Here is a 27229-nt window from a genome sequence, read left to right on the forward strand (position 1 = left end):
CTGTGGAAACTTTGTCCCATTTTACACTTCAGCCAGCACACCAGCATGCCTATTTTCCCAGACTTTAATAATCAATATTACCATTCTTCTCATTTTTTTTTTTAATTTTTTTTTTAACTTTATTTATTTTTGAGACAGAGAGAGACAGAGCATGAAGGGGGGAGGGGCAGAGAGAGAAGGAGACACAGAATCAGAAGCAGGCTCCAGGCTCTGAGCCATCAGCCCAGAACCTGACGCGGGACTCGAACTCACGGACCGCGAGATCGTGACCTGGCTGAAGTCGGACGCTTAACCGACTGCGCCACCCAGGCGCCCCTCTTCTCATTTTTTTATTATCATTTTTTAAATTATAGTGAGGTAGATTTACTACTGAATTTGAAATTAAATGTAAGATAAAATGACAACAGGGAGAGAAATAAGTGGAATTTTCAAGATGTGTTAAAAAGCTACCTGTCTGATTTCACTGCTCAGGTCTCAACAAGAGTTTTCAAAGCAGTTTGAGATTATCCTGAAGAGAAACCAGAAAAACATTTAATACGTTTTCTAAATAGAAACAAGTCTAAGGTGGCAAAGGTCAAGGGCTCATAACCTAAAGTGTTCAACCAGGAGAAGGTATTACACTAATAGAGATCTGTGACTTCATAAAAAATTAAGCAGAACAATGGTAACTGGCATTTCCTAGGTTGCTTGGTTGAAATTAATCTGGCTTTTGATATAACTATGTTAGGTTTTTAAAAGCTTATCATTTCAGGAAACCCGTTTTGTTCTTTGACAGGATTCAGGCACACATGTTGACCACTAGAGTAACTTATCTGTAGTTAGCAAAGTAAATGTTCCTAAGAAGACCCACGGCAGGCAAAAGCCGACTTTCTACACAAATCCTAGCATGGACTGACGCATGTGCTTTGGAGTCATTTGGGGCTTTCTGGGTTTTGAGAGTATAATCGAGTGTGGTTGTTGCTCTATCAGAAAGCATATTAGACTTAACCCCCTACAGCAATGAGAAAATCAGCTTTTCATCTGATTTTCATATCAAAAGTTTTTGTATTACCCAATTGGATTTATTTCTGATCAGGTTTCTGAGTCTGTACTGTTTTAATTTCTGTGACATTAATCATCGCTCCAGATGAGTAAACTCTGTGACTGGCAGCATTGGAGAAACAAAAGGATGTGCTTTTGTTAATGCTCATGAGCAAGAATTTAATGCCAAAACGCTTCAAGATTTGAAAGACACACATTCCTGACATAAGCCTGTTAATATGCTTTACTCAAGAGGCTTTATTATTAAGAGATTAATTTCATTGTCTGGAAAATAAGTTCTGATTGTTCTTTTCAAGTTTTCTCTATCCCTTCCTAAAAAGAGAATGCGTATGATGCTTCAGGGTTATTTCAAAAATTAATTTTGGGGAAAATATATCCTAAACTTTGCTCCTTTTTTAATGTGGCATTTGTAATGGGAAATCTAAAAATGAAGATTTTCAAAAAGAAAAAAAGAATTTTATGTTTTTCATGATGTAGGGCTTCTCTTTGCTCAATGCAGCTAAATGGCCACCTAATTCTATCTAGTACAAACGTTTTAATTTTATTTATATTTAATTATTTTTTTTCAAAGTTTATTTATTTTTGGGACAGAGAGAGACAGAGCATGAACGGGGGAGGGGCAGAGAGAGAGGGAGACACAGAATCGGAAACAGGCTCCAGGCTCTGAGCCATCAGCCCAGAGCCTGACGCGGGGCTCGAACTCACGGACCGCGAGATCGTGACCTGGCTGAAGTCGGACGCTTAACCGACTGCGCCACCCAGGCGCCCCTATTTATATTTAATTATTTTATAGACTCTACACATTACAGCTATTGATGCCATTACCTCAAAATACTTGGTATTTGTCTAACGAAGTCTTGGGAAATAGTTCTTTTAATTCACTTTTATTTTGTTTTATTTTTTAAGTTTATTTATTTATTTTGAGAGAGAGAGCATGAGCAGGGGAGGGGCAGACAGAAAGAGAGGGAGAAAGTGAATTCAGGCACAAGCCAGCTTCCTGCTGCCAGCAGGAAGCCCAACACCGGGCTCGATCCCACGAACTGAACCGTGAGATCATGACCTGAGCTGAAATCAAGAGTTAGATGATAACCAACTGAGCCACCCAGACAGTCCTCTTTTAATTCTCTTTTAAAAAGCTTGACATCGGCTCAGGTCATGATCTCACAGTTCATGGGTGCAAGCCCTTCATCGGGCTCTGTGCTGACAGCTCAGAGCCGGAAGCCTGCTTCAGATTCTGTGTCTCCTCACTTTATGGCTCTCCTCCACTCATGCTCTGTCTCTCTGTCTCAAAAATAGATACATTTAAAAAAAATGTTTAATTGAAAAAAAAAAAGCTTGGCATCAGTGTGTCTCCAGGCTTCCATTTTTTTGTATATTTGATTGCTGTATCTTTTTCATGAGTTTATTTAAAGTGTGTACTTTATAGATCTATTTTATTTTATTTTATTTTATTTTATTTTATTTTATTTTATTTTATTTTTTATGTATAATTTATTGTCAAATTGGTTTCCATACAACACCCAGTGCTCATCCCAACAGGTGCCCTCCTCAATGCCCATCACCCACTTTCCCCTCTCCCCCACTCCCCATCAACCCTCAGTTTGTTTTCAGTATTTAAGAGTCTTTTATGGTTTGCTTCCTTACCTCTCTGTAACCTTTTTTCCCCCCTTCCCCTCCCCCGGGTCTTCTGTTAAGTTTCTCAGGGTCCACATAGGAGTGAAAACATATGGTATCTGTCTTTCTCTGCCTGACTTATTTCAGTTAGCATAACACTTTCCAGTTCCATCCACGTTGCTACAAATGGTCAGATTTCATTCTTTCTCATTGCCAAGTAGTATTCCATTGTATATATAAACCACATCTTCTTTATCCATTCATCAGTTGATGGACATTTGGGCTCTTTCCATAATTTGGCTGTTGTTGAAAGTGCTGCTATAAACATTAGGGTACAAGTGCCCCTATGCATCAGCAGTCCTGTATCCTTTGGGTAAGTTCCTAGCAGTGCTATTGCTGGGTCATAGGGTAGATCTATTTTTAATTTTCTGAGGAACCTCCACACTGTTTCCAGAGCAGCTGCACCAGTTTGCAATCCCACCAACAGTGCAAGAGGGTTCCCGTTTCTCCACATCCTCTCCAGCATCTATAGTCTCCTGATTTGTTCATTTTGGCCACTATGACCAACATGAGGTGGTGTATCAGTGTGGTTTTGATTTGTGTTTCCCTGATGAGGAGTGACGTTGAGCATCTTTTCATGTGCCTGTTGGCCATCTGTATGTCTTCTTTGGAAAAGTATCTATTCACGTCTTCTGCCCATATCTTCACTGGATTATTTGTTTTTCAGGTGTGGAGTTTGGTGAGTTCTTTATAGATTTTGGATACTAGCCCTTTATCTGATATGTCATTTGGAAATATCTTTTCCCATTCCGTCGGTTGCCTTTTAATTTTGTTGATTGTTTCCTTTGCAGTGTAGAAGCTTTTTATCTTGATGAGGTCTTAATGGTTCATTTTTGCTTTTAATTCCCTTGCCTTTGGAAATGTGTTGAGTAAGAAATTGCTGTGGCTGAGGTCAGAGAGGTTTTCTCCTGCTTTCTCTTCTAGGGTTTTGATGGGTTCCTGTCTCACATTCAGGTCTTTCATCCATTTTGAATTTATTTTTGTGAATGGTATAAGACAGTGGTCTAGTTTCATTCTTCTGCATGTTGCTTTCCAGTTCTCCCAGCACCATTTGTTAAAGAGACTGTCTTTCATCCATTGGATATTCTTTCCTGCTTTGTCAAAGATTAGTTGGCCATACATTTGTGGGTCCAGTTCTGGAGTCTCTATTGTATTGCATTCACAATTGCACCAAGAATCATAAGATACCTAGGAATAAACCTAACCAAAGATGTAAAAGATCTGTATGCTGAAAACTATAGAAAGCTTATGAAGGAAATTGAAGAAGATACAAAGAAATGGAAAAACATTCCATGCTCATAGATTGGAAGAATAAATATTGTTAAAATGTCAATACTACCCATAGCAATCTACACATTCAATGCAATCCCAATCAAAATTGCACTAGCATTCTTCTCAAAGCTAGAACAAGCAATCCTAAAATTTGTGTGGAACCACAAAGACCCTGAATAGCCAAAGTAATATTGAAGAAGAAAACCAAAGCGGGAGACATCAAAATACCAGACTTTAGCCTCTACTACAAAGCTGTAATCATCAAGACAGTATGGTACTGGCACAAAAACAAACACATAGATCAATTTTAAATTTAATTTTCTTAATGGAAGTAGACATTGCTGTGCCTTTCTTACTCCAACCAATAAAACTGATAAACTTTTTCTCTAAAGGTCTTCCTTGAATAATTAGCACTCAGTGTATTTATAGAGAAGAGAAATGAATTAATATACCTCTTTTTTGTATAGTTCACCATTTAAAATTTATAAAATGTAAACATTGCCAAAAATTAAAACAAAACATCAAATACTAGAATACTAACTTGCCTTATTATATTTGAGCATTTTGATGCTTTCAAAAGTTATGACAATCTCTTAAAGTAACTATACCCATAAAATTATCATCTGTTTGTTTATGGATAGATGCCTCTCCATTGATTTTTTTCTTATTTCCTATATAATCTTTTGTCCTTGATTTATATTCTTTTTCTATATGTTATCTTGTTTTCATATTGTTAGGAAATACTTCCAGGTTTTCCATCTTTTGCAAATTCTATCCAAAATTTTAAGGTAAGATATAAATAATCTTGAATTAGTGACCTCTTTCAAACGTCCTACATTCCATAGCTTACTAGCCATTCATGTATTTGCATGTATTTGCTTTTATATACACGTTTCTTTTAATACATTAATTCTGTTATTTCCTTTTCTTTCTAATAGAACAAATAACCTACGTAAATGTTATGAAATGTTAGTTGTAGCCACTCCCATGGACTTTCCCACTAATCTTTAATTATAAGATGGCATCAATTAATTTCTTCTTAATAACACTTAACAGCACTAATGAAAGGAAAAATTTACAATAACAACATTTGGCTTCTTTATATGTGACATGCAAAATAAAAACAAAGCTAAAGATTTATTTTTATATTTTAAAATATTAAGTAGGAAATAATTACTTGAAAAAGGTAAGTACTCAGCTTGTATCCTGAGGTTTATTACATCTCTTCTGCTCAGTATGTGGCCACATAGTTTAGTAAAGTTCATGACACGTGGTAGTGCTCAGGAATACTCGTGGGATTAATGACTGTGAGGTCTGTCCCAATTCTAAATTATCCTATTTGTTTTCCATTTTTCTTATATTCCATCTAGGGCTGAGGTTAAAGATCTATCAATAAAATATAATGATGCCAACATTCAAATAACAAATTAAAAGTAACTAATTGTATATCAAATGTTAAAGTAATTTCTATTTCATGCCCCATGAATCGTGAGTTGATGTACATTAAACATACTGCAGAACATATAAAAGTGCCTGCGTGTATATTTGCGTGAAAAAGAGAGAAAGAGAAAGAGAAGGAAAGAGAAACAGTCATGAGAATGCTGGCATGAGTTCCAGGCAGGAATGTTGCCTGGAATTTAGGTGGTCTTCTCTAGACAAATAGACCTCCATGTCTTTGAATGCTGGTAAGGTTACCAGTCGAAGAAAAGCCGCTAGACTAAATGAGCTCTGGGAATCTAAATATTGTTTGTATTTCAGTTTCCTCTTAAGAGGAGAATGTTGAGTGTGTAAATAGCTCCATGCTTCTTACCTTATTGCAATTTGCTTGACACTGGCCCACCAGTAGAAAAGCCATTTACTAGATGAACCCTAATGAAGTTAACATAATCCTTTCTCTAAGGTGACTTTGTGAAAAAATTTCAGTTGGTGAGAAACAGGTCATTGGAGGCTCACAGTGAGGTCCATGTCATTTCGATGATCCCCCTCGTAGCGGTCACGTTGGCCTCTGGTATCTTGGAGGTAGACCAAGAGCATTTTGTTCTGAGCTCATAAGAATATGCCATTTGTGCTTTTATGGGTGTCATAGTCAACCAGTCACCTGGTAATAAACCATGCGCTTTGGTCATGTTTATCTGTTCATTCAAAAGAGCCATCTTGGGAAGAACTAAAACTTTAGAGTTTTGGGCTCCTGTTCGTTTCTTTCTCTACTGACCTATATGACCAATCATTTATTCTACCATTGTATATTGAGTGAGACTGAGGGCTAGACACAATGTTAGGCTAGAGAAATATAAGATAAATAAGGGGTTTGTACCATGGATGGAAAGGAAGAGACAAGTGGGCGATATAAAAATAGTGTTTTTCTGGTGAATATTTGAGCTCAGGTTGTTACAGGATCAGAGAAGTATTCTCAAAATGTGGTCACTAGACCAGCAACATTAGATTCACCTGGAAATTTCTTAGAAACACAGATTCTTAGCCTCCACCCCAGACATACCAAGCCAAGGAAGACCGAGGGTGGTGCCCAGCAATCTATTTTCAGAAGTCCTCCAGGTGATTGTCACGCATGCTGATGTGTGAGAACCGCTGGCACAGAAGACGGATCCAACAAGACTTCTGGGTCAGAAAAATCTTTCTAGACAGGTTGTGTCTGAGCTGAGCTCTGAGGAAGGCATTATTCAGAGCAAAATGTTTCAGGCAGGACAGGATTGCTTTTCAAGACTGGAAAGTGAGAGAAGGTGTGGGTCACGACAGCAGCGTGTGCCAATCTCTGTGCTGGGTGTGCCGCACAGGTTTTCTCGAATTCTCCCCCAAACTGGAGAAGCGGTGTGTGATATCTACTCAGATGATGGTACAGTACTAGAGAGGATTTAAAAAACATTGTGTCCAAAGTCACAGAGTTGGTACATGTCAGAACCAGAATTCGCAACCAGGTTGACCTGCCTCCATGGCCAACACTCTGTCTACTTTGCCACTTCACCTGTCATCAGCCGTTTCATCTGTGTCACAGGGCTGTGACCAAGTGAGCTCCTGTGGTTGGAAGCTATTTGTAAGTGTCAAGAACCATGTTAAATATGTTTTTGATTAATTTGGCATTCTTACCAGATAAGAAGTCTTGATGAAAAATTAGGATATTTTCACTAAATCAGTAATAGAATGGCTTGCTATTATTTGTGGGAAAAATTATATAAGATCTCTATTTTTTTTTCATTTTTGAGATGTGAGTGGTAGCCTGGATACATTTATTCAGCAAATATTTTGGTAAATATTTATAGGTGCTGTGTTGCCTATGGTCTAGTAATACCATATTGAACAAAATAAATATTTTCTGACATCGTGAAGCTTACATTATAATCCTGAATAGCATTTTTAAATAATACTAGTCCACAATGTTACTGTGGCTGTCATTCCTTGGATTCAGCCAAAATTAGTCTCATCCAGCATAGTCTTCTGGGCTATGAATGACCTTGGAGTAAGAGCACCCCCAGGCCTATGTGTTCAGTCCTCTCCAGCCATTGCTCTTCCTGAGTATTTTTGTACTTAGGGCATTTCCTCTTGAGCACATTCTCTTAATTAAATTAGTGTTTCTTGAGAAAGTAATGGAGGTGGATAATTTCAATATTCAGCAAGATAATTAAGCTATTTTTCTAGATTTAACTTTTGCCTCTTATTTCCCACAATAAGTGAGGGAGAGGAGAGAGAAAAACTTTCAGAGACAATTGGAACTTACTAAATATTTGGGGCATTTTAGAATCAGCCAGGTATTAATCAGCAATTAAATAAATGTACAGTCACTGATGACAACGTAATGTCTGCTGGTTTCTAGAGAGAAGACGGGCTAATTTTGAAGGAAACAAAAGTCTGGATAGAACAATTTGAAAGAGATTTGACAAGGGCACAGATGACGGAATCAAATTTACAGGATAAATATCAGGTAATGTATGAAGAAGTGATTTCAGTTTCTTTTTTTTTTTTTTTTTTTTTAATTTTTTTTTTCAACATTTATTTATTTTTGGGACAGAGAGAGACAGAGCATGAACGGGGGAGGGGCAGAGAGAGAGGGAGACACAGAATCGGAAACAGGCTCCAGACTCTGAGCCATCAGCCCAGAGCCCGACGCGGGGCTCGAACTCACGGACCGCGAGATCGTGACCTGGCTGAAGTCGGACGCTTAACCGACTGCGCCACCCAGGCGCCCCGATTTCAGTTTCTTAAAAGCTTTTTAATCCATGTTCAGTCTTTCTAATGATATTAGTGAGAAAAAAATCTTTAAAGAAATAATATGTGTTATCTTAACTTTGCATGCAATTGTAATAATTGTCTGTTAAGCATCTAACTTTGGCTGAGGTCATGATTTTATAGTTCGTGGATTCAAGCCCTCCATCAGGCTCTGTGCTGACAGTTTAGGGCCTGGAGCCTGCTTTGGATTCTGTGTCTCCCTCTCTCTCTGCCCCTCCCCCACTCACACTCTGTCTCTCTGTCTCTCTCTCTCTCTCTCTGGAAAATAAATAAAGAATAATAATAATTGTATTTCTGGGTAAATAAGTAGTTTTAAAAAATATAATACATTTATATATTGTAATATGATTGCCCTTGTAGAAGTAATTAGCACCTCCGTCACATTGTGTAAGTATTTCTTTTTTGTGGTTGGGATAGTTACATTCCAGTCTCTTAGCAAGTCTGATGACTATAATACAATATTGTCGTCTATATTCACTATACTGTGCTTTTAGATCTCTAGGATTTATTTACTACTCATCGGAAGTTTGTGTACTTAAATAGTATCTGTCCTATCCCCCACCTTCACCCCCCATCCCTTGGAAACCACCATTTTAACTTGTCTTTATGAGTTTGGCTTTTTGAAATACCACATGGAGGTAATATTGTATATTATTTGTCTTTTTCTGTCTGCCTTATCTCACTTAGCGTAATGTGTTGTCACAAATAGGAGGATGTCCTTTCTATGATATTTAGAAATATAGACATCTCTCCCTCTCTCCCTCCCTCCCCCCCATATCTCTATCTCTATCTTTATCTCTATCTATACCTATACCTATATCTATATCTATCTTTATCTATATCTTTATCTATGTCTTTATCTATATCTTTATCTATATCTATATCTATATCTATATCTATATCTATACCTATGTCTATGTCTATGTCTATGTCTATCTATATCTATCTCTATCTTTCTCTGTCTCTCTCTCTCTCTCTCTCTATGTATATATCTCATATCTCCTTTATCATTCATCCATTAATGGGCACTCAGGTTGTTTCCATATCTTGGCTATTGTGAATAATACTGCAATAAACATGGCAGTGCAGATACCTCTTCAGTATCCTGTTTTCGTTTCCTTTGGGTGTATCCCGGAGGTGGCGTTAGTAGGTCTAGGTTGTGTGTGTCCACCCTCCCTGTATGTAGAGCTCCGAGGAGGCTTCATGGCTTAGAACTCAGAGTCTTAGAGATGACCCCAAACACAAACATCTAGTTGTTGTTTTTCTACAACTCATGATCTGGCAGATGTCACATAACAAAAAATCCCACCAAAAAATGAATTCAGCGCCACATTGAAAGCTACTATAGAATAAGCCGAATTTAATAAAGGCTGGCAACATGAGTATTTGGAGTGAGCCCATTAATGGGATCCGTTTCTATTGTGACCTGCCTGGTTCGACACTGTTGCACTCAAACCGAGTCCGGGGCTGTTGCTGCTGCTATTTCCCCCTGCCCCCCACCCCCACCCCGTCTCCTTATACTGCTAGTACTTGGATTTTGGCTTCCAATTTTCACTCTTAAGGCACATAGTCTTACACCAGGTTTTCCCCACTAAATTGTAATTCACTGTATGCAGCATGAACATTTTCCTATTTAAAACAGCATCGCATTTTAGTGGCCAAACTATAATATATCCTAGTCTATATTCCAGTTGGTTTTGCTACATAAAGAGGGGCAATGATATGAGACTCAACATGGCAGATGATAAAAGATATAGCCATTGGCATTAGTGTGTGATTGTATATAACACATATAAATCCTTCCTGACTTTAGGTGGATAATTGCGTCAATATTATATTATTTGAACATAGCAAAGCAATATGTATGTGTTTATATGTATGTACATTTTTTGCTTTGAAAGCTAGTGTAATCTTTTTTTTCTCAAAAATACAATTTTCTGGATGAGTCCCATTAAAAAATGATGAAACCTGTAAACTGAGAATAGAAATACAACAACAGAGTAAATCTACTTATTAGACTAGTGTGTGTTTTAGTTTAGGCATCAATTATAAAAAATCAATTGCAAATTATGAAGTTACCTGTTGTACAGATGTTATTTTATAAAAGGAAAACAAAAGACTAGAAAAGCACAAAATAGAAACACTCCCTTCAGGCCAAAGATGAAGGGCTGTTTCTTAAAAAAGGGTTAGAGAGCTTGTGAAATCTGAATATAGGGGACATTTTCGTCTGTGTGTTTCTTACATAATCAGCATTTTCTGTTTCTACTTACCATAACAGTGTATTTTCCTTTTTTTTCATTCTGTGGAATAAAATTGAAATTCTGTTAAGTAAAATTAAAGATCAATTTTATGTTTTGGTATTTTTAAATTACGTGAAGTTGGAGGAAACGGAAGATAAAAGTTGTGGTAAAATAGTTACTCACCGTCTCCCCCCAGTGTTCTTCATGTGAACTTACATGTTTGTTTACTCAGATTCTTTCAGATGTGTTACCTGCAAGACTCTGTAGGGCCATTCTTACGTTCTTTAACATAGTTACACATTTTAGTGGCATGTTCAATTCATATTTGGACGTGGAATTTTTATTCCAGGATGTGCTATTTTAATGTAAAATGTAGAACTTTTGTTAAAATCACTACTTTTTTAGTTTAACATTTGACTTATGGTTAAATCTACATATTACAAATTTATGTTATACACACCACGATAAAAGAAATGACACGATAATTAATATTTTAATGCCATAAAGTTAAAGCAAAATATTATTATATAAATGAGGTCCCCTATGTAAAACTCTTTAAATAGCCTTGCTTAAACACAAATTTAGATATCTTCAAATTAGTAGTACTTTGATGTATATAATTTGTATCTCTAAGTTATTTGGTTTATTATTTAACTGTTATTTACTTTGAAGTAAAGCAACTATTTTGATTATTAACATAGGTTTATATTCCTGTTTTCTACGATTTCTTGATGAGCATGGACTTGTACATAGATTATTTAACTAGAAATGAGAAATCTTAGGTTTTACTCCTGCCTCCACTACTTGCCCTTGCCAAGTTACCTCTGGGCTTCCTATGGTAATAATAATAGGGCATGTCGATGTTGTAGGGTGATGGAGAAAGCCAGACGAGATGATGTGCAAAGAGCAGTTAGCATGGGGCCAGGCTCATCATCAGGGCTTGATGAATGGCAGTGCTATCAATATCACGACTTGTCATCATTATTATCAACAATGTATGTTGAGTGTTATCCAAATATGAAGGATTGTTATTTAGGAAATGTGGTTTCCTTTGCTTTTGCTGTTTTTGACTCGTGTCCATGTCGTTTCTGTTTTTCCTCTTCTAGTCATTTAAGCACTTCAGAGTTCAATATGAAATAAAAAGGAAACAGATTGAACATTTAATACAACCAGTACATAGAGACGGTAAATTGTCACTTGACCAAGCATTGGTAAAGCAGTCCTGGGATAGAGTGTCCTCCAGGGTAAGTTCTCTCGTGATTAATTTTACTAAGGCTTATGTAATTTAGTCAAGAACATTTTCCATCATGTTTTCTAAACAGTGATATATCATCTGGTCCTACTGCCTCTAGCTGAGGAGGGAAAGACTTAGCCATGGGAGTTTTCCTTTAAGTTAGTGAACCAACTGAACTTGGTTGAACAACTCTTCTGCTTTGTCTGCCCTACACGTAGTTTCTTTTTTCTGTTTTTATTTTTTGTAAGATTTTTAAAAAATTTTTATTTATTTTTGACAGAGAGAGAGAGAGACAGAGCATGAGCGGGGGAGGGGCAGAGAGAGAGGGAGACACAGAATCCAAAACAGGCTCCAGGCTCCGAGCTGTCAGCACAGAGCCTGACGTGGGGCTCGAACTCAGGAACTGTGAGATCATGACCTGAGCCAAAGTCGGATGCTCAGCCGACTGAGCCACCCAGGCGCCCCAAACACGTAGTTTCACGTAGTAGATGATGGCTTGAAATCCTGCAAGACCACCTGGGTTACTGCTCACTTTACACAACTAAATTCTGGGTTGTTTAGAAAAGGTGACTCTCCCAAGAATGGAGCCTCAATAACTTCTCTAAAGTCTATAGCTAGGTTTCATCAATAGTCAGTAATCTTTGTATATGCACATTTATTTTTACATGCTTTAATTTAAGCAAATCTTCTAATCTGGTCTTTCATGAACCTGAAGAAAAACTGCTTAGTAAATTTCATGTTAATATTTTGCAAACTTAAAGACCAAGATTTCAAACTTGGTCACTGAAACTTCTATCACTATTGAGAATATTTGTCTTGAACTTCTATTTACTTCATTTTTATAATCTAATCTTTTCCCCACAAACTCTACCAGAGAATAGGTTAGTTCCCAAGCACCTCAACCTATCCCATCTGGTATTCCAGTAAGTTAGGAAACAGTGCTTAAGACTGGATAAAGTGGAAGGGCACCTGGGTGGCTCAGTCAGCTGAGCGTCTGACTTTGGCTCAGGTCATGATCTCATAGTTCGTGAGATCGAGCACCACATTGGGCTTGGTGCTGAAAGCCTGTCGGCACAGAGCCTGCTGTGGATCCTCTGTCCCCTCCTCTTCTTGCACTCTCCTCCCCACCCCCCCACCCCCAAAAGAATTGGATAAAGGGGAAGAAATGAAGAAATGGTTAGGGAATTGTAGTTTCATAGAAAGAATCCTGAATGTTCCTTTCCCTCCAGAGATATCTAGATGACCCTGATTTTTCTGCACCTGTTCCCCTGTGTGAGATTTTAAAGGATACACAACAGTGTACCCAGTGTATAACAACTACGTCCTGGAGCACGTCAGCAAACCCAGTCCTTTCCCTTTCAGCAAAAGCCAAATTGAAAAATCAGTGGGGGCTTTGTGCTACTCCTATAGGTAGATAATTGTTTAAGCTCCCAATAATACCCTTCCATGTCTAAGGTGTATTTTGTTTCCTTAAAATTTGCTTGTAACTCTAATTTCCTCCTCATTCTTAAAGTACCGCATTCAGAACACAGATGTTTTCTTACTTGATAGTTATTAAAGTAACACAAGATGATTAAGTTAAATCCTCATGGGGGCTTTGAAAGTCATTTGAGGGAATTTAAGGAATTGTCCTCTGAGAGACATTGTTTTTCTACTTTTGTATTTCAGCTCTTTGACTGGCATATACAGCTTGATAAATCTCTCCCTGCACCTCTGGGCACCATAGGTGCCTGGTTATACAGAGCGGAGGTGGCCCTGAGAGAGGAAATAACCATTCAGCAGGTGCATGAGGAAACGGCCAACACAATACAACGGAAGCGCGAGCAACACAAGGTAAGAGTTTTGGTGGGGAGACCTTCCTGCACAGCAGTCCTAGTGTTGTCTGAAGACTTGGCTGTTTAGACCTTCCACTGACGCGGGTCTCCCAAGTGTCCATTCATACAGGTTCTGAAATGTCGCACTTCCGTCTTCCTTGCTTGCTTGCTAACGACAGTTCCAGTAGATTTATTTTCTGAAGAATTTTCTGGGCAGTTATCTTTGTTATTGCCGTTGCTATATGTTATTTTTTGAAAGGTAAGCCCACAGACACATTTATGTAATAATGTGGTTGGCTGTTGGTTCTAGACCTCATTCCTGTCTCCGTTCTCAAAGGAAGGCAAGCCAAGCTACCACGTTTTTATGTCCTTTGCTATGAGGGGGCAGGGGGTCAAGGGAGAGTGGGGATTTTAGAAAGTGGTGGGATTAGGCGTTGATGACTTTTATTTGCGACTTTTTTAGTGTACTGCAGAGTCAGTTGTGCTTAGTATAAATTGTAAGTAACATCTTCCTCTTTGGGTTTTGTGGGACCTAACTAAAAATGCTGTTTTTCATTAACATCATATTAACTCAGTCCTGTGTTTCGTGCAATTGAGTTTGTGTACCTCATTTACTGTCATCGTAGGGATTACTGTATATGTGGAAACCAGACAAGGGGAGGTGACCAAATATGGGCAATCTGTGGCTCACGTATATTTTCTGCCAAGATAGGAATATTTTTTTACTGCTTCAAGGAAATAGACTGTTCTATGTTCTAAACTAGACTGTAAGGCAAATTCATGACAGATTTGGTTTCAGGCCCTTCTGGGACCTTATCTTTGAAACTAGAAATGTAGAGGTACAGAGGTGGCATGGAGTTTCAGCTCTTGGCCCTCTCGGCTCTTCTCACTCACCCCAGATCCGGCTGCCAAACAAAACGGATGCAACAAGATTTTGTGTTCCTGCACAATCGGTCAGGGTCCTTTCTGCGTTTATTCTTGGCCCTTCTTCAGTTGTAATCAGTCTCTCCAGATACTTTAAGTTTTGCTGTTGATCTCTTAGCCTCTCCCCTTCTCACCACCGCCACCATACACAAAACACACAGAGAACTCCTTAGAATCTGCTTCTCTGGTAAGCATGACTTTGGCGTCTGCTCCATCGGTGGAGATACACACACATAAAATCCAGTCTATACTGTCTCTGAAGATAGAGGATAAGAGATCAAGTCCCAAGATTTTTCTCTGGGACTGAATCAGGTTAAGTCTTCTTAGAAGCAGAAAAACCTGGGCTATGTCCTTGTTGAGATTCCCAGTATATTAAAAATAGGGGGAAATGCTGAGACAGGGTTACACAATAATACCGCTTCAACAGATTAGCAATTCGTTGTAACTACCACCTAATGCGTCATGTAACAGTTGAAATAGTATGTAACTGAGGTGACTAATTCATACAAAAGAAGTTACCTTAGGGTTTAAAATCAGATGTAGAATGGGTATGGATTGTGGGTTAGATGTGCTAATGCTGTGAGTACACGCCGAGGGCCTACTGTGTGCCAGTTTTATGTACAAGGTGCCTCCAATCTAGAAGTTTGAGACACAGCATGTGTTTGTTGTTTGCATAATATACTTAGGTCTGATTTAAATGCTCCACCACAGAGAAAATGTCCAAGCATATTGGCTGTGCTATTTACCAGTTGATAAGATTTAGCGGACATGTTAATTCACTGCACACTCTAGGCTGCAGCAACACCTGCTGAACGTTGAGTTTTAAGTTGGATGCACACACGCTGTCCGTGTGTCTCAGTGATTATATGAACTGAGGACCCTCATGACTCTCCTGGCTCCTTTGAGAGATAGAGACCCTGTGCCAACCATCAACTGTGCAGCTGGAACCACCTTTTTTTACCAGAGTGTAACGAACAACCATAAATACCAAAATGAAATGGAGTAGGGAAAGGGAAGGGGTAAGAGCTGGAGAAGATGCTTATCTGAGACTAAAAATCAGAAAGGACTGAAGAGAAGGTCAGGGAATGCAATGAAGAGACAACAGGAAGCAAGCAGAGGCAAGTAAGGGCTAGGACTAGGTCAAGGCAAATCTCCAGAATGATCTGTTTACTGAGGTAGGAACTTTTACTAGGTCTGGGCACAGGTACTGAGAATAGTAGAGTCATAAAACAATGTCGTTGTTAATTATAAAATCAATTCTCATTTATTTAAGATATATTTATTAGATACCTAAATAAGATAAGCTTTGATGATGTAAGCAGTTTGAATCATTGTTGAGATAACTAAAATTCTAGTCGTCTTCAATAGAAGAATCAGCCCATCAACTTGGTATCACTACTTTGTGCTGGAATATTGGGCTGGCTTGGAAATGCAGTTCCCACTATATTAAGAATAGGGGGAAATCCTGAGATGGGGTTACACAAATAATGGAAAAAAGCACAATATAAGACTCATTAATACATAAGCAAGATGTTTGAGAATATTGTCTACTTATCCCAGTCCAAAAGTAACTATGGCTTTTGCCATGAAAACTTAGATAGGCTATCAAGATCTCAAATTTTTGGTTTTCTGCATGGTTCACATCTTTAAAAAAAAAACATACCACATGACGATTGTCTCTTAATACATAATCAGTGTTTAAAAACATGATTCAGATAATTTTTAATTTTTTTTTGCAAAGGGGTTATTTTATAAATGGTTCTACCGAAGTTTTTTTTTTTTTAACTTAACTTACATGTAGGTAGGATCATATTATTCCGAAAAGCAAGATACACCTTTACTAGCTTTTCTATTTTCCAGATACCTTAATGCATAGTTATCTAGGAAGATGACAAAAATAATCATAGTTAACTATAATTGAGTATTCAGCTATGTTTCTGTCTTAAGTACTTTATTTTGCTAAGCAGTTGACATGCAGGATGTGAGACAACTATTATTATTATCTTCATTTTGTCAATGAATAAACTTCAGGCAGACTGAGTTTAGGTGCTTTGCCCAAGGTCACATAGCTGGTAGTCCAGATTGTTTTAAACTCTAAACTTAACTATGCCCGCAAAACTATTGCATGTAATACATGTAGAGTAATTAAACTTACTAGTTATTTTTTTAGTAGTAGAGCGTTGGCAAAGTAAGGCTTTTCGTCTTAAGGAATTATGAAAATAGCCATCAAACTCTACCACCTACTACCCGTCCGTGTTGCGGTTATCAATCCTACATAGGTCACTTCCCCCCCTTTTTTGAAGATTTAATTTCCTGCATGGCAATGCATGCCATAATTCTTAAAAACTTCAGTAACCCATAGAGGATTCTGCCAAAAACCTGGCCTCTTAGTTTCTTGATCTCCTGTCTTTCAGTGATCCCATCCTTCCCTCTATGCCCCTGATGGGCATAAGGCATAGTCTAGAACTTGTCATCACCAGTAACTGAAACTCCTTCAATGTCTTCTTTAAGCATGTATCTCACTGTCCAATCAAACTTGCCCTGGCTCCAAAACGCACGGACTCCGTGCTCTTTAATCCTTTGATTTTACTGAGTCTCACCCTCTTCAAGGCATTCGTTCCTTTTGTACTCTATTTAAATTCAGTGCTGAATCCGCAAAGGTCACTCCTTTGTATATACGCTAATTGTCTTGACCAGGTTTCCTTTGTCCTGTTGTCCTGATTAAAACATAACCCCGATTGAAGCCAACTCTCTTCCTAGTCCCTGCCCACTCACATGCCGCTGAGTGTGCCTGCAGAAAAACACACCCCCAGGCACGATGACTAACCCAAGTGGGTCCTTACTGCTGCCTGGCACTCCAAAGGCATTTCCCAATTCCATTGCCTCTTTATTTCAGGGACAAGTATTCCATACCTTGTTCCTTCAAATCTTCCACACCTCCTCCCATATCCTTACTCTCAGCTGGTGACACTGCTTCCTATTTCTCTGAGAAAATAGAAGCAATCAAAAAAGAATTTCCGCCAGCTCCCACGACCACATCAACCCACCTACAAGCATCTGTGCCTGAATACCCAGTCTTCACTTCTGTTACTAGGGATGAACCATCTGTGCTCTGATCTAAGGCCAGCCCCTCCACATGTGTAGTGTATGAGAGCCCATCCTCCCTGCTCTTCTCCAGTAAACAGTTCCTCTAGTTCTTGCCTTTTTAATTTTTTTTCTCTTTCTGCTGGATTTTTCCCACCGACATAAAGTATATGCTGTTAATCCTCTCCTCTTAGAGATTATTTAAAAAATAAATAAAATTAAAAAAATAAAAATTGTCTTTCTTCCTCCTACTCTTGCTTCCAGCTACTGTCCATTTTCCTCCTTCCTTTTTCAGTGAAGCTCTTTGAAAGAGTTATCATGCTCATTTTGGTTTCAGAACTGTCTTTTCCAATTCTTTCTAGAACCCATTTGGATCAAGGTTTCTCTTGCCATGCTATTCATGTCAGGTTCATGAGAGTTCTCCTTATTCCTCACTTAATGGTCAATTCTCAGTCCTCGTCCTACCTCGCCTATTAAAAGGATTTCACATAGTTATTTCTGAATCCTTGAAACACTTTCTTCATTTGGTTTCCTCATTTTCTTTCTGCTCCTCTTGCTGTGCCTTTCTAATCTTTCCCAGTCTTTCCACAAATATTTATTGTGCACTCTCTGTGTGCAAAGTGGTGTTCTAGGCATTTGCGATACACCCAGAAGAAAAACAGACCAAAATTCCTACACTCATATAACTTGCCTTCTAATGGGGGGAGGCATATAAGAAATAATAAACATAAATAATAAGTAAAATTTATCTTCAGTTAGAAAGTAAAAGGACAGAGAATATTAGGGGTGTTGCAATTTTAACGAGGGTTGTCAGTGAAACTTCACTGAAAAGATGATGTCAAACAGGCAAGCACATTCCCACCTCAACCCCTTTGCCCTTGCCATTGTCTTTTATGTTCTCTTTTCCTTGGCCTGAAACATCTTCCCACTGATCAGTCTCTCAGTATGTTCTTCCTTGTCTCCTTTTTTCCGTTACTGAAATGTCACCTATTAGTCACTCGGCCACCCCTTTGAAATCACAACTCCTTTTCCCTCTTCTCTATTTGATTTTTCTCTTTAGTATTTATCTGCATCTCAACTGCTCTTTTAATTCTGTATCTCAGTTAGTGTTTGATTTTCTATACTGTAATGTGAACTCTGTAAGGGCAAGAATTATTGTTTGTTTTTTCACAGTTGTATTCCCAGCCCCTGAAAATGATTAGAAATATTCAGGCTTTCAGAATTTTAACTGGGTCAATAACACCAATTTATACTTACTGGGAAATTGTCCATTTGACTACATTTTCAATATTATTGCCATAAAATTATTCAAAATAGTTGAAAATATATTTTTTTTTGGTAATCTTTTCTGTGCCTGTAGTTAAGCTCCTATTTTTCCCCAATATTGTTTCTTTGCATCTTCCTTCTTTCCTTAATTGCACTTTTGACACTGTTGATTTTCTTTGTTGGAATCTAACCATCTTTTTTCATCAACTTTCTTACCCAAAGAATGATGACATCACTCTGTCTTGTGTGAGAAAAGCCTGGCTTAGTAATAGAGGGTAGAAGCCAGGGAACCAGTCGCAGTAATCCAGGTCGAGTGGCCTGAACTGGGATGGTAGTTCTAGAGATGACGAAAAATGGTCAGATTCTGAATATTTTTTTAATGTTTATTTATCTTTGAGAGAGACAGAGTGAGCAGGGGAGGGGCAGAAAGAGAGGTAGACAGAGGATCTGAAGCAGGCTCTGTGCCGACAGCAGAGAGACCTATGCGGGGCTCAAACTCACGAACCATGAGATGCTGCCCTGAGCCAGTGTTGGATGCTTAACCGACTAAACCACCCAGGCACCCCTGAATATTTTTAAGGCAGAGCAATTTGTAGCATTAGATATTGATTGTGAAGAAAGGAGAGTCATATTTGATACTATGATTTTTCAACTGAGCAATTGGAGAATGGAATTTCCATCAGTTGAGGTGGAGAGACAGTGAAGCAGGTTTGGGGAAAAAGATCAACAGGTTAGTTTGGGGCATGCTAAGTATGAGATTTCTTCACATCCAGATGGACATGTAGAGTAGGCAGTAAGAGATAAGAGACAGGAGCTCAAGACACAGGTAGAGGCTGGAAATAACTGTTCAGAATCATTGGCATATAGAAGGATGTTGAAAGCTTTGAGACTAAAGATATATAATAAGGAAGCATAGACAGAAAAAACTGTCAAGAATGGAGACCTAAGGGAATCTAATATCCAGAGATCAAAGAGTAGAAGATGAACCAGCAGAAAAGTATGAGAAAGAGCAATTGGTGAGGTGGGAGGGAATCCAGCTCCTGTGTTGTCTTAGAAGCTAAGGAAAGCAACGTATCAAGGATAGGGCATTTTCAATAACATGGCCACAGCAATGCTTTTAAAATGCAAGTTTATTCATTTCACCCCTCTCAAAACTTCCCACTAGCTTCTGCCTACTTAAAATAAGCATTCCAAAATTCTTACAAAGGCCTGTGAGGTCCACAGATTGACAGCCCTTTTCCTCTCCTCCCTTCTCCCCTGCCCCCCACCCCTACTATGCTAGTACTTCTTTTGTTCCATCTCAGTGACTGAGAGAGGTGCACTGATTGCTCCCACAGCTGCATAGATTTGTCAGTTTCTCCCTATAGTCCCATCAGTTTTTACTCAATGCATTTTGAAGCTTTCTCTTAGGCATGTTCAGAATTAACATAGACACTAGTAAATTGGAAGTTTCATCCTTAAGCGATTAATGATATAATGATTTTTATTCTCAAATCTAGTTTGTCTGATATTGTTACACTCATACCAGTTTTCTTTTGTTAGTATTTGAGGGTTCTGGCTCATTAGGATTCTGCGTTTTATTGTTACCACCTTATCCAAGTTCCAAGACTCAACTTCTGCAGTCATGGTATAGATTTTTGCCCCAAACAATCAGCTTTTCCCATTGGTTTTTGCTAGGTCTGTGATCCAGTTTGGGGTCATAATTTTTAAAATTATGTCCAGTGCAGAGTCTATGTCCAGTGCAGAGTCCTATACAGGGCTTGATCTCATGACCTGAGCCAATATCAACAGTCAGATGCTTAAGTGACTGAGACACCCAGGCACCTCAGTTTTGGGTCATATTTTAACAGGAGTGGGAGACCTAAGAGATTTTCCTGACTTCCTGCAAGTGCACCAGTGAATTAAAGTCACAGACTGTGCTCAGCATCTAGCTGGTTTTTAGTGAGATGGTTTTTCAGAGATCCCAGCGACATCATGCCCACTATAGTTTCTTTATCATATTTTTAAAAATGTTTTTGTTTGTTTTGATGCCTTGTCATGATATTTTCAGTTAACTAGATACTGACTATAATAAGGAAGACTTCTTTTTTTTTTTTTTAATTTTTTTTCAACGTTTTTATTTATTTTTGGGACAGAGAGAGACAGAGCATGAACAGGGGAGGGGCAGAGAGAGAGGGAGACACAGAATCGGAAACAGGCTCCAGGCTCCGAGCCATCAGCCCAGAGCCTGACGCGGGGCTCGAACTCACGGACCGCGAGATCGTGACCTGGCTGAAGTCGGACGCTTAACCGACTGCGCCACCCAGGCGCCCCATAGGAAGACTTCTTAGAAGGCAACTGGACATATGGGTATTCCAATATAGTCAGAGACCCCTACTTACACATTAACATATAGTCACATAGAATAAATCGGAGCTGGGCGTGGTGATGGGTCTAAATTTGCTCTGCACTCACTTGAGTGGGTCTCAGCGAAGATCATAAGCCATAGAAATGTGCCAGGAGGTTATAAAGGAGGAAAAGAGTGACTGAAATACTCATAGCCATTAGTTGGTCTAAGACAGTCTTCTGTCCCCTGTGATCAGCTCCTGCACAGAATGCCCTCCCTCTGGGCTTGAGAAACTTGTGAATATCTGAGCAGTTACCTATAATTCCAAGCAGATCAATATATTATAATAACAAAATTTACCAGGATAGAAATAGTTTTCCCTTGGATTTTTCTACAATGCAAAAGCTAATGTCCCTCAAATTAAAAGGCACAAACACATATGACCTTTATGTGAACAAATACATATGACTTTAACATTTTAATTTACATATGAGTGCCTTCATTTTTTTCCCCCTTCCATCAAATGTCTCTCTTACTTGTGGCTTTATGCTTTTTATTGCTTCTATTTTGTCCAATTAATCCACAAAAATTCGTGTGGGTTAAATTAAATGCTAATTTTAATGTATTATCCTGATGGGCTAATGGGTCTTACTATTCATTGAGTGACAAACTGCTGGGTGTTTATTCTGTTATTGAGAAACAAACTAAACTCTAGAGAATATGGCATGAACCATCTTTCATCTCTCTTTGCTTCTATATGAGAAATTGGCTAGGAATTGTGAAATACCTGTGAAGTCTTTATATGAATAAGCCTACCGACAATGAAAAACTCAGAAAACAAATAGAAATAAAATATTAAAATTTGTGTAGTTCTAAACAGCCTATAAAGAATATTTATAAACATCACATTTGATCTTTCCAGTCTGATTTCTATAGGACATTCCCTGTGCTTGTTTGAAATCTTCTAACCGTAAGAATATTTAATAATATGGTGATATATGACTTACTTTGGATGGCAAGCAAATTTCACTTTATAATAGTCTGCATGTGTTAGAAGTAAAATAAAAATAGTGATATATATATGTGTATATACATATATATTTATATATAAAGCCATTAAAGGGTTAAACTAGTTGTGCTTAGTGTTAAGCTTCTAAAAACTAAGAGTTAAACTAGTCTTGCTTAGTTTTAAGCTTCTAAAAACCAGTTTATTCAAAATCAAGGAAAGAGAAAAATCCTAACACATCATTGTTTATAGCAGCAACTACATTTTCCTTTGGACCATGTGCCTTTAAAATGTCTGAATACATTGCTCTGCAACTGTCGTGTGTGTTTAAAAGATGCCATAATTATTAGATACAGCTCTAGCACAGGTCTTAGGGATAAGCACCGGGGCTCCTGTACAGGGTAAAAAGCCTATGAAAGGCACCAAGCCACATCTGGATGGAGCAGCACGATCAAATTGTTGAGTACATTGACTCATCGGTACAAGCTGAAAATTATGCTTCCTAGCCTCCTGTGAACATGTTTTCTCATTTTTTATTTTTTTTTTAAATCGTGTCTTAGGATCTGCTTCAAAACACAGATGCCCACAAAAGAGCATTCCATGAAATCTACCGGACCAGATCTGTTAACGGGATCCCAGTACCACCTGATCAATTAGAGGACATGGCCGAGAGGTAAGAGAATGGCTGGTTTGAAATGAAGTGTCTTTTTTTAAAAACTCGGTGGATGTTTCTTCCATTTCTTTTCTTTTCAATGAATTGACTGTTGGTTTTTTTTTAAACAGAGGTGCTTACATTTAGTACATAAAAATTGAGCGCCCATAACATATGCTAAGAATGCTAACATCCTAATATGTTATTATTTGCAGAGAGTAAACCTGAATATCCCCACAGCCTGGAAATCACAGAAATGGTTTCTTCAGAGGCTGTATTTTTATTCAGCACAGTGAGGAACATTATGTAATATTGCAAAAACAGCTTATAAAAGAAACAGATGAGAGTTGTCTTGGCAGGGGAAAGAACTAAATTAAATACTTCAATCAATCACGATTTGCCTTTAAATCCAGAGCTAGAAAAGGAATCAGAGCCCCTGATAGTGATTGATCAGCCAGAGTTTAGAAGACTTTGTGCTTGTATTATATTTAGCACTGACGTGTAACAGGTTAAATAAGCACTGCTCTGTTACTATTAGTTACTTACATTCTGTAAATTCTCGGTGTTTTATTTCTAGGTTTCATTTTGTTTCCTCCACATCAGAGCTACACTTAATGAAAATGGAATTTCTAGAATTAAAGTACCGTCTGCTCTCACTGCTGGTTCTTGCAGAGTCAAAGCTGAAATCTTGGATCATCAAGTATGGGAGGAGAGAGTCCGTGGAGCTCCTTCTGCAGAACTACATCGTAAGTCTGTCTGGTGCTTTGACAAAGAAATCAGAGGACACGTGGATTTAGCATTTAATACCTATCGGTTGCTTTGACGTTATAATTTTTATCTTGAATTTAAACATGAAGGTACCAGTATGTTAAATGGGTTTGATAGAAGTTAGTAAGCTTTTCATGGTAACCTGAAATATACACTTATATTCTTTGGAAATACAGAAAGACTTAGCTTCGTGAAACTGAATTAAAATACTTAAAGATCATCCTCACGTCTCTAAGAAAGAATCATTAGTAGTTCAGAAAATTCTGTTATCCAAAAGGGGACTGTCTAGTTTTTAGGTTATTAGGTCCAGCACGTCTCTGAGTTTCATTGCTTCTTGTGTGCATTCAGGAAAAGTAAAATTCTGTCTGTGAATCTCTGTACCAATTTAATTTTTAAAGACTATCTTATATTTTGGGCTGTCAGTATAAATAATTCTATATTTACATGGAATAGTAGCCTTGCATTAATGAAGAAATTAGGTTGTTCTATCAGTTTTCATTACATGTAATTAGAGAGTTATTTATTAAAGGTAATTTATTTCTGTTAGCTAAACATACCCCCTCCAAATTTATTAGCAATACAAACTTGTTGTCAAAGTTCATATTCATAAGGCATCTCAGTCCTGTACTTTTCCACTTGTGTTTAATCACAAATTCAAACTGATAAATTAATAAGTTTAAAATACAAATCCATTTCTAACCTGACTAGTGAGCTTTGTAACTGGAATGATTGAATGTTGATTAAAACCATATCTTTGCTGAAGCATTCTAGAACCAGAATGTATTTTGCTATATTTTGATTACATTTTTAAAGTGATTACTGAACAAGATGCATTTGGAAAATAAATAGGTTTACAGTAAAATCTTCCTGTAGGTTTACTATAATTGTCTTGGAAACATTTGTCAAAAAATGTGAAATCTGTTATATGGTATGTTTCCCTTATTCATATTTAATTGTTATGGAAAGTCATGAAAAATCTTATTTTTTAATTTCAAGCAATTACGTTAGTCTTTTAAATATTAAATTACAGACATGCATTTATATTTTTGGATTTAGTCATGTCAAATGATACACTCTGAGCTCAGTAGGTAATTATGCAGATCTGTCTTTCTTCTAGCTATTTAAGGACAGCCAATCAGACTGAAATGCTTAATGGGGCTGTTCCACCAGGTTAATGTTCTAATACAATGATGTTAGTAATTCTCTTTGAACTTCTCAGATAAAAGATATGTAAGTAGAGAGTTGTTACAATGATAAAACTTTCATAAATATTAATTAAAGAAAAACAGTACTTCTGTTTTCTCCATGAAGAGAAGTTCACTAAGCTGCTAGATTTAAACTGCTACACAACTTAAAATAATTGGCAAACTTGATAATTATGCTACACATGTGACATTTTTATGACCATTTCTGCATATTCTTATTCCGTAGTGAAAAATACCTATTTATGGCTAATCCATCTTTTCTGAAAAGGGCCTTAAAGTATTTTTTTGTTTAATAGTTTTAATAACTGGGATGTTGTGTGTTGTCCATGAGCCCAGTGTCCTCCATGTGTGATCTTCTAACCCAGTGACAACCCCAGTGGCATTTTCACATGGTTTCACTGAGGGAATCAAGCCTTTCAATGCTCAACCCACATGTTTTAGGTGGCACAGTTGGTAAGAAGTAGAATCAGGATTTGAAATCACATCTTCCCGAACCAAAAGCCATGCTTAAGTACTGAACTTTTTACTAATCTAACAAAATTGGCTGTGAAAAGTTTTTTTTTTTTAACTTAAAAGACCAAATAATTAACATGACCTCCTGTAGCTTAGTGAACTAAGGAGTATAGCTCATGTAAATATTAGTACCATTTAATGTTAGCTCATATCTGACAATATTTTATGCTAATATACTATAGCCTGATAGTGAGAGTTGTTATTATTTATGTTATAGGCAGCATGGTATTGGGGCAGGGGGTGGTGAGGTAGGAGAGATTGTGACATGATATTAATAGATAAAATAATTCATGTTACTAAATGGATGTTACATGGGAATGTGTTGAATCATGGTTCAGCTACTTACTACCCATGTGACTTTATAAATAACTTAATTTCTAGGAGACTTAGTTTTTCCCAAATTTTTAGTAATAATAATAATAATAATAATAATAATAATAATGGGGTAATAGGGGCTTTTGTAAGAAACAAAGATGGACACATATTGTTTTCCTTTCATCTCACACCCCTTAGAGCTTCTCTTATCCCTTTGGAATTTGTGAGAAAATAATTTTCTTTAGAACAGACCATTTCAAAGAGTGAAGACTTTCAAACAAAATAATAAAATCAAGTTCTTAAATCCAGTCCTTCCCTTGGTTTCTAAAAAAATTTATTGTAATGAGCCATATGCTGCTACATCATCTAATAACCAAAGTAATATGCAGGATGTAAAGGTTCCATAATTATCTCTTCCTTAGTTTGAATTCTCAATTCATCTTATTCATATGCAAAAAAATACATCATTTTTTAAAGGGTTAGAGAATCAAAAAAATGTGCTTCCTACTTACCTCTTGTACTAGGTGCTCAGGTATGCTGTTGTGAGCTAAAGAAATTCTTGGAAAATATTTCATGAATGCTTGCTAATTAAATCTAGGCCACATACTATTCATAAGAGATTACCTACTGTAATATAAGTCAGGAGATAATTGTTTTGGTTTTTGCTGTCAGAATTGTTCTTGACATGGCCATGTTTGTTAACACATGCTTCAGTTTTACTATGGAAGAAAGAAGATCATTCTTTTTCATAAAAGAAGAACTCTTAGAATTGTGGCCTATATGAATGCAACATAAGTAATGTGGATTTTTTTATTATTTGTAATTATTTTATCAATGTAAGTAGGCGATTCTGTTAAAACCTCTTCTCAAAGATGATTTTTAAAATATTAAATTACCTGGTTCAGCTCCATTCAAGTGAAATCAATAAGTGAAACTTACTTATTATCTCTACATTGATTTTCCACTAAGTAGAAGAGTAGAAGTTTAGTATCTTCCACTAATACTTTGAATTTAGTGGGATAAAGAGGTATCTTAATTTTCTTGAAGTGCTATCAACAATAACATGGCTTATTTGTTGAACTTGATATCCAAAAAGTAAGCCTTATTTTGAAAGAAATAAATTAATCCCATTATTATTTTAAGTATACTTTTGTGTTTACACCCTTCTGAGAGACTGTCCAGATAGCTCCTGGTGAAAAGGAGATTTAGCAGTCCTCCTACCAAAATGATATTAATAGATAAAATAATTCATGTTACTAAATGGATTTACTCTGTATTTGTTCTCGTGTTCATTCTTAATTAATTTGTAAACAACTCTAGGAAAGGCATATTTAATTAAGTCTTTCTGTCCAGACAGGTGCAATTTCCCATTCTTCTGACACTTAGAACAATTGTTTTTCCATTAGCTTCTTGAAATTTGAGCCAAAAATAAATGGAGACTATTTTTTAAACATTGCCAAATATATTTATCTCTTCAGTGGTCTACAGTGTCTTACAAATTAGTTGTAACTTTCTTTTTTTGATCAAATTATGGTATGTTCATTTGGTTAAATTATGCTAAATTTAAATGACAGTAAGTTACTCTTCCCCTAGTTGGAGAACAGGGAAGGTTAATGAAGTAGAACAAAAGGCTGAAAAATTAATTAGCCAGACAAC

General features: G+C 37.3%; 1 protein-coding gene across 17 annotated transcripts in view; it reads left to right on the forward strand.

Moving 5' to 3' along the window:
* The window catches only part of SYNE1 (spectrin repeat containing nuclear envelope protein 1), a 480816-nt gene that overhangs the window by 138620 nt on the left and 314967 nt on the right, over window positions 1–27229 (forward strand). For 15 of the 17 annotated variants that reach the window (XR_005782621.1, XM_040448857.1, XM_040448858.1 and 12 more), the window contains 6 exons: window positions 4725–4775; window positions 7814–7921; window positions 11573–11710; window positions 13369–13533; window positions 22681–22793; window positions 23350–23518. Coding sequence is in view for 16 of the 17 variants with exons in the window: in XM_040448857.1 (XP_040304791.1) it covers window positions 4725–4775; window positions 7814–7921; window positions 11573–11710; window positions 13369–13533; window positions 22681–22793; window positions 23350–23518 (744 nt within the window). In the remaining variant the exon portion in view is untranslated. Of the gene's footprint in view, window positions 1–4724; window positions 4776–7813; window positions 7922–11572; window positions 11711–13368; window positions 13534–22389; window positions 22579–22680; window positions 22794–23349; window positions 23519–27229 lie in introns of those variants that run through there. The other 2 variants (XM_040448849.1, XM_040448861.1) reach the window with 2 other exon arrangements.

Source organism: Herpailurus yagouaroundi, unplaced genomic scaffold (assembly GCF_014898765.1).
Source record: "Herpailurus yagouaroundi ecotype Mexico unplaced genomic scaffold, PumYag 198, whole genome shotgun sequence".
In the NCBI taxonomy this organism is placed as follows: Eukaryota; Metazoa; Chordata; class Mammalia; order Carnivora; family Felidae; genus Herpailurus; species Herpailurus yagouaroundi.